The 8,579-nt window shown below is 32.3% G+C and overlaps 1 protein-coding gene across 1 annotated transcript; it reads left to right on the plus strand.

Annotated features, from left to right (window-relative positions):
- The first annotated feature begins 225 nt into the window (after positions 1 to 225).
- On the plus strand, positions 226 to 1,710 carry LOC113521932 (NADH dehydrogenase [ubiquinone] iron-sulfur protein 5). The gene is made up of 3 exons (XM_026907609.3): positions 226 to 386; positions 594 to 819; positions 1,553 to 1,710. The coding sequence occupies exons 2-3, from the start codon at positions 607 to 609 to the stop codon at positions 1,640 to 1,642; spliced, it is 303 nt and encodes a 100-aa protein (XP_026763410.1). The 5' UTR covers positions 226 to 386; positions 594 to 606; the 3' UTR covers positions 1,643 to 1,710.
- The last annotated feature ends 6,869 nt before the right edge of the window (positions 1,711 to 8,579 follow it).

Consider the following 8,579-nt stretch of genomic DNA (forward strand, 5'->3'; position numbering starts at 1 on the left):
TAACAGATACTATCCCAAATCTAGGTAATAACGATCTAGACATTACATTAAACTAGATTAGCTACAGATATGTGAAATTAACCTACAAAAATTATCTAACAGCTAAAAGTTAGAAATAATCTAAGAAAATAAATACCTTCTTTATATCATCTTTGCTACTACCCTTTGGCTCTTGCTTGTAGTCTATCTATGGCAGACGTGACTGTATGTACCAGTAAATAGTCCACTCTTAGCTTAAGAGTAAGTAGACAGCTTAAATTGACAGCGATCACAAATACTATTGTCACTGTCAATCGGTGTCACTATAAATTTAATAATAATAAAAATATTTTAATTCCAATTTCAAAACTTTGAAAGTATATATCCATTAATCTTATAAATATCAGGTATTTAATTTATTCCTTAAATAGATTTTAGTAATATAATTGTTATAACACGGTAATACAAGACGGGATAATTGACTGACACTAACATTTTGTTTACGTAATTTGGTAACCTATCTGGATCTCTCTTATTAGAAAAATTGAATTTGATCAACATTGTGAGATTAAAACCTTCTTAGATGATACCGGATCAAACGTAGTATTAATTAGTTTCAGCTTCAATATGTCCATCTCACCATTTCTCCGCTCGCCGTTCACTGATATCACGGGAGGAATGATTTCACACCAGCTATTGGGTCGCTGTCAACTTGAAGAAGCTCGTTATATGGAATGCCTGGAAGCTTACGGTTTGGAACGTGGCAAAGTCAAGTGCTCCCATTTATTTGGAGACTTCCATGAATGTCAAACTATGACTAAACAATTCAAGAGATTTGTTGTAAATATTTTTTATTTTTTATTTATGATAGTTAAATAACTCCGCCTGCGCTATTTGTTTACACTGGTAACATACGAATAATAGGTGAAAAAAAAACAAATCAGTTGGCCTGTTATGACCAATTTACTAGGAATTCACAATTAAGTTCCACTTAACAGATTTTAATGCAATAACTGTATTATAACTGGCTATTGTCAGCATTTAGCTATTGAAAACTATCAAAAATAAGGGAATTCAGTTTTATAAACTTTAAATCGACATGTTTTTGTTTTTCTTATTTAATCTTGTGTCTTTCGGATTGTGTCACCATAAATATTTGTATTCTTTACATAAGAGAGTTTAGAGACGGGATCAAACAATTGTTGTAAGTGTCTGTGTGTTGTAATATTATAAATGTGAAAATGTTTGTTTGTTACCTTATAGTGCCTTAACAGCTTAACCAATTACTGTGACTATTTATAACTTGGTATATATATAGTACATGAAGGATATCATCATCAACATTCAGCCATTAGCTGTCCATTGCTAAATTTAGACTTCCTCCATAGATTGTAATAAGCCACCTACTTCGACTAACTTCCTGTAATATATAGTGAAGGATATAGGCTACTTTTTATCCCATCAGCAAACATATCCTGGTCACGCGGACAAAGTCATGGATAAAAACCGGTATATAGTAAAAATTAATATATTAACCAATGTACATTATAAAAATTACAATAACTTGTTTCAGGCTATGAGAAATGAAAGAGACAAGCAAATAGCAGAAGGGAAATTGAAGGGAGATGAAAAATATGTGAACCCAAGAGTGGACAGTTTTTAAGATTATTAGATTCACTAATCCAATAATGTAATTGTTTATTAAGTAAAATAAAATTAGGAAATATTAAACTGTCTTATTTTCGAATTATACATCTCAGTAATCTAATTAGACCTGTCATGTACACTGAATAATTTATTACATCACTGAAGAAATCAAAGATGATTTGTTAATAAAAATAAAATGGCACATGAATAGTCAGAGACATCAATGTTATTCATATATTTAAATATTTTCGTGCCCTGTTTTTTGTTCTCTTTTGCCTGATAAAGAATGTGATTAGGCATCCCTATTATATTGTTCTTTTTACTTTTATAGATTGCTCAAACTTAACTTTAGTTACAAAATATAATATTGAGACACTGATGACTCTTGTATGAGGCTGCTACCTAAAATACAGGCTTATTCTAGGTCAGGTGTTACTTTATATTAATTTGTATAAATTTTTTTTAACTAAAATGCTATGCATAAACAATTATTATTATTTTATTAAACAAATTATAATTTTTCCAATTAATGCAAAAGAATAAGTATAAAATCATATTAATATAAACTAGCCACTATAGAAATATATTACTGGCCATTATAGTACTATTTATTCACAAAATATATTCCTATTGGAAAGCCTTATAATTTTACTCAATGGTTTCAGTGTATTTTTACAAAGTTATTGTATTTTTACAAGAGGAGGATCCATTATATTTAAAAAAGCTAAAATCTTTAAAAATATCTTCATATTTACGTTTACCATTCACGAATATAACTGGCGGTATAATATCCCATCAACTCTGGGGAAGATGCCAGAAAGAGGACATAAATGCTATGGATTGTTTGGACGCATACGGTTTTGACTGTGGATTGAAGAAATGTACTGTGTTAATTGAAGATTATAAAGAATGCCAGACCTTAACCAAAACAGTTGAAGAGATTTATCATAAGTAACTTTAAACATCTATTGGCCTATCCTAATAGCGTAAATAGTTTATATGAGAATTTAATTATTTCTTATAATTTATAAACAAAGATAATCTAAGAATACATAGTCTTATATTATTAGTATACATTTCATTTATTCCTCTGGAAGTCTGAAAAATCTAGATACATCTTCACATTAAAGAATAATTACAGGATTCTAATTCGCAGGACAGGCAAACTAATATGATTTGCTGCGTTTATTGCGTTTATTTATACATAACACTTTATTGGGAAATCTTAAATTATAGTATATATAGCTCTTAAAAAATATTGAGTACAATGACAGACTTATCCCATAAAAGGAATTTCTTCCAATCAACGTTTGAATGTATGATAGAAATTATGAGTTGGTGGAACAAAAAATAATAGCTAATTAATACTTTATTAAAATACAATATTATTTGTTATTATTCGTGTATATTACCAATTCAAAAATTTAGAAGAAAATTGTCATTTACTTAAAATATAAACTTGAACAATTTTAAATCCTATTACCCCAATGGGACGCTCTATGCTCCCTGTTGCAAATTGACAATCGCTCTAGATAGCGTCTGAGCGTTACGGGAGTTCGAACTATTGCTATGAGATTTCTGATAGGCGTTTTATTGTAATTCTACCATCCATACCATACCTTCACGCAATGAAGTGGGGAGTTTGTTAAGGATGTTTTTCATCGCCAGAGAATTAACAAAAATGGTTTCCAGAGGAAACAGCGTGGAACTTGGCTTAATAGGGTATTATTGCTAGCAAGAGTTAGTTACTTACTTCGCCAACGTATTTAACTATGAAAACACAGGCAAAACTACCATTCTATTTGGAGTAGTAATATACCCATTTTGGTCGACCTCCACGCAGTTCCCCCTCAAAACCATCGTGATTCATTCTCGTTGAATCGTCACAATGGGCTAACTGACCTGGTCATTCTTACCTATCACAACTCACTGGTGCCCTGCCAGCGTATACAGAGAGTGCAGGCGGGATTACCATTGCATTATCCTTCATTAAGAGACCATTCTATTTCCATGCACAAAAAAATAGTGTAACTTAATAAAAATTACATATATTATTGCATTCTCTTCTATACGAGATGCATTTCAAGACTGAATAGTTTTCTAGGACAGGATTATTTTAGTATTTTTATAGCAAAAACTAGCTGTATACCACGGCTCCGCCCATGGTTGTATCGTGATGTTGTATAGGCTATAACCTCGTTGAGAATTGAGTTACCAATTACTAGAATATTATTTAAAATCCAATTGGTCGACCGACTCTTCCGTTTTGTTTCATTAGTATAAATAATGAAAAAATTCTACTACTTCCAAGAAGTCTGTCAAGTGTAGTATAAATATAAAAATCCAGTTTGTATTTTGAAATATGCTACCGTATAACAGGTAGGTATCAATTTATACTCCGTCTTCCTAAAGGTTGTAAAGGTTACACTAAGTTTGGTGTTGAAAGGCAACGATCATTAATGTCGAGACATCATTAATCTACATGTAAACGTTTCTAATTGCTCTCAAATAATAAAATTACAATTTAGTTTTTCTCATACGGATTTGTTATTGGAATATAGGATGCAAAGTTTTAGACCAGATAATTTAAATGGTGTTTATTAGCAAATTAATTAATATTAGATAACAGTAGAGATAAGACACCGTGTGGTGGACTAATTTCTTTTAATGGGTAAAAATGGAATGGCGATCCTCCTGTGTTAATGGTATACGCTGACGAGGCACCAGTGAGGGATGACAGGTGAGAATGAAAAGGCGGATCAGTTAGTGCGTCGTGATGAATACACCTGGGATTCAGCACAATGGTTTCCAGGGACCACGTGGAGGTCGACCTGGTTAGGTATATTGCTAGCAATAGGAACTTTAGCTTCCATCACTAACAATCCCTTTCCCTCCTTACACCTTGTGGTCCCAACATAGAATGGGCCATCCCTTCGATTCCTGTGGGTGTCGTAAGAGGCGACTAAGGGAAGTTAAAGGTAGAAGGATAGGCAGCAGCGTCCCTCTTAAAATATCACCAAAGATTAACTGCATTTGCCAACCCGCCTGCCAAGCGTGGCAACTACTGGCAAAACTCCACTTATGAAGAAGGCCTATATAATGATAAAAAAAAGAAGTCAGGATAATAGTACAGAATTGATAATAGTATACCAGAGGAAAACAGTATAAAAGTCGTTTGCATAGTTACCACAGTCTCACCTGCGTTTCTATCATAAAGCATGACTGTGTTTCGGTGTAGGATGGGATATAGCAGTAAGATTACGAAGTACGCAGGCTTAACACCATGGCTCTCAAAAATAGCAACACACGAGTTGTTCCGAGAGCATCACAGTGTATTCTGTGATCACTGTGATATCCATGGAAATAGTATATAGGCGTACACATTACATATATATATATATATATATATATATATATATATATATATATATATATATATATATATATATATATATATATAGTGGGCTGTCAACTTGTTTGCGATAAAATATTGAATTATTCTAAATAATATATGCAGTATTCGCGTACTGCTACATTTCTCCTAATAGATGAAAATGGAATTGTAACACTGTCTGCACTATGGTTTACACTGGTAAAGTATAGAATAACTGTTTTATAGAATAACTATTGGCCCCTCGTAGCCAATTTACCAGATAACATGTTTTCAGATAATATAATGATTTCAGAGAACATATTGCTAGCAAATAGGACATATTGCTAGCAAACCGCTATTATTCCCCGTTAGTAAAAATTGCTTTCCATTGATTTAAATAACTTTATTGACCAAAAGAAAATATTATACAAAAGGCGGACTTAATGGTAGTAGCATTCTCTACCAGTCAACCTTTGGGATGAACAGTAAATCACGAACGCAGGTATATCATATTTACCCTCCCTTACGGCTAAGTTGGTAATTCTAAGTTACCAACTTATATTACTACTACTACAATAGACTGTTCAATGAAAAATTAATTAAAACGTAAGTAAATTTTGTTAAATGTATCATAGAAAATCTCTCTAATTGAAATTAGTAACAAATTGAAACGTTCAGTCAATTGATTGTATTTTTATTTGTTCTACTATTGTAATATACATATCCGACTCTCTTATGGTCAGAACAATTATTGTTTATACTTTCCTTAAATTCTGTTAAACTATAACTGATATACCTATTTTTTTTAATGGATATAAATGGAATAGTATCCTCGCCTCTGATATTGGTATTCACTGGCGAGGTAGTAGTGATTGATAATAGATAGGAATAAGTATTTGCCGTTGACCCTTCGTGACGAATTCAGCAACAAATATTTGCGATGGTTTCCAAGGGGAACTGCGTGGAGGTACCTGATATATTGCTAACAATCGTACTTTTGGACCCCATTACTATTTTCCTTTTCTCCTCATCGCAGGAGTTTTTTTTTTTTTTATGGGTGAAAATTGAACACTGACGGAGCGCCGGTGAAAGATGATAGATGAGGATGAAAGCAAGTCAGTAAGCCCATTATGACGAATTTATCATCGTGGTTTCCAGGGGAAAGAACGTGAAGGTCGACCCGATAAGGCATATTTTAGTAATGGGACTAATATACCCTATAACTAACAATCCTTTTCCCCCACCATGATGGTTTCCATAGGGACCGCATGGAGGTATATTGCTATCAATGAAATTGCTAGACTCCATTACTAACAACCCCTTACCTCTGCGCAGATCATATTAATCATGGGATTCCTAAATGGGCAATCTGTACCCAGGGGGTGCCTACAAACTACAGATGAAAAATATTGTCGAGGCTGACCCAAGATCTGATGAAGTTGATGGCCTGGACGCATTTAAAACGAACTGGTTCTTCTAGGTGACACACTACAAAAACTGTTGAAAAGAAATGAAATGATCTTTAACTTATCAGAGGAACAACATGGGTTAATAATAGACAAATACATACGTAGGTATTAATTATAAATTATCTTTTAAAAATATCGCGCGTAACGATCTGAGCTAACAGACGGAAATCGCTCTTTTTAAATGTTGTTAATGACAGCAAAGGATACTGGAGTCTATTTGGCGCGTTCAATACCTCTGTTTTTTCGTTTCGCAGGTGTCACGGTCGGTCGGACGCGTTTTTGTACGGAATTTTGGCGCCGAACTAAATTATAATCAATCATTTTATTGTATTCACGATCAATAAAGTATCGTAATGTAATTACTTACTTACCTACCTTATACTTGCCTACGCAGTTGTACGCCGTGTTTTATTTTTTTGCAAGACAAACCGTCCTTTGATGTTTACATGGTTTTGAATTTTGCATTCATTTATGAGGGGCCTGAATAGGTGAAATGTAACAAATGCTAGGATTAGACGTCGGCTCATGAAGATTAAATCTTTTTAGCTGACTACTTTTTTAAATAGAAAATCTTATCAGTTTTCATTATACTTTTTATATCGCAGTGTCATATAAATATGTAGGTACTTATAAGATTATTCATGTATCTAATGATTAAAGATTGTGTTCAATTAAAAAACCTACTTTAATTGTCACAAAACCAGTTAATTTAATCGAAAAACTAAATTACTGAACCGATTTTGATAAAATTTCTATAAAACCAATCTGTAAATATATCTTTTATATATCCAAAGGTTGCCTGGAAGAGATCGCTCTTAGCGATAAGGTCGCCCATTGTTTTCTCGTTGTGATTATTTCTTGTAATTATTTATATTTATAATAAGTTTACTATTGTAATCTTTTGGAGGAAACAATAAAGAGTATCTATCTATCTATCTATCTTTTCAGATAAAAATGAATTTTCCAAATCGGTTTTCAACTGACGGAGCTATGAGGTAACAAACGTAAAAAAATAGAACCGACTTGAATATCTCCTTGAAGTAGGTTGATAAGATATAAAGTAGATCAGAATAACTTTTAAATCAAGCAGTATGGACACACTAGTTTATAAAGACGTGTGCATATTTGGTAGTGCAAGCTAATAAGAATAGATTTATGGATGTAAAATTTGTCATCCATCTCACTGCTTGTGTGCCTCTAATTCTTGTGAAACTGTGTATATAATTTATAAAATTAAATAAATATCCACTTCATGATTATGTAATAAATAGATAATGTTTTCTATTCATTTTTATTTTTCCACATATGTTAGGAAATATTCACGTCCATCTAGAAATAATTAGTTAATTATTTTTAAAATTTAACTCTCATATCTATTATGTTATATATCTACTTGTAATACCGTTTCGCCTGAATGACTGTCAACACAAAGTCAATCAAATATAGGTTTATTTTTAACATAAATATACGCTAAGAAAGGTATTTTGAAAATTTCAGTTTAAAGAGTGCATGCGACAGCATATAAGTAAAACCGCGGGTAACAATTAATACTCGTATTATATAGAAATATGGTCCCAAATTATATTGGTCGCGAATGATCATTGTTTTTTTTTTTTATTTGAAATTAAAAATTTGAATTAGTGAAAGTAGTCATACATTCGTATAATTCATATTGTAGGATTATCTTCTGATATGCATGTATTTGGCTATTTGTCTCATACGTAAATACGCAACTATAAGACCAATTTAACAAGTTTATTCAAAAACAGTCCAACCATTTTATTGCTACGAAACTGATGACCGGTAGAGTAGTAAACAACATCCCCGCATACAAATATACGAAACCATCTCTGCCGGTAAAATATGCACCTTCGTTTCACACACGTGACTCACACACACACACAGTGATACGTACGAAGGAACTGAAAAAGTTAATTAATATTTTGATACAGAACCTCAAAAACATCCGTCTACCAGAGACGTAGGTATCAGATCAATAGATTAGAATGACGGTGTCAACACAGATCCTTATTCGCAAAATTATTTAATCAATTAATTGCAAAACATTAATACGTACGTATCAACCTTGTTTAGAACTTGCTATTGAAGTT

The sequence above is a fragment of the Galleria mellonella genome, unplaced genomic scaffold (assembly GCF_026898425.1).
Source record: "Galleria mellonella isolate WM207_F2 unplaced genomic scaffold, CSIRO_AGI_GalMel_v1 utg63, whole genome shotgun sequence".
Lineage (NCBI taxonomy): Eukaryota > Metazoa > Arthropoda > Insecta > Lepidoptera > Pyralidae > Galleria > Galleria mellonella.

Coding starts and splice junctions, on each gene's coding strand:
- LOC113521932 (XM_026907609.3), top strand. CDS start 607: ATGTCCATCTCACCATTTCTCCGCTCGCCGTTCACTGATATCACGGGA. Junction 820..1,552: donor AACAATTCAAGAGATTTGTT/GTAAATATTTTT, acceptor AACTTGTTTCAG/GCTATGAGAAATGAAAGAGA.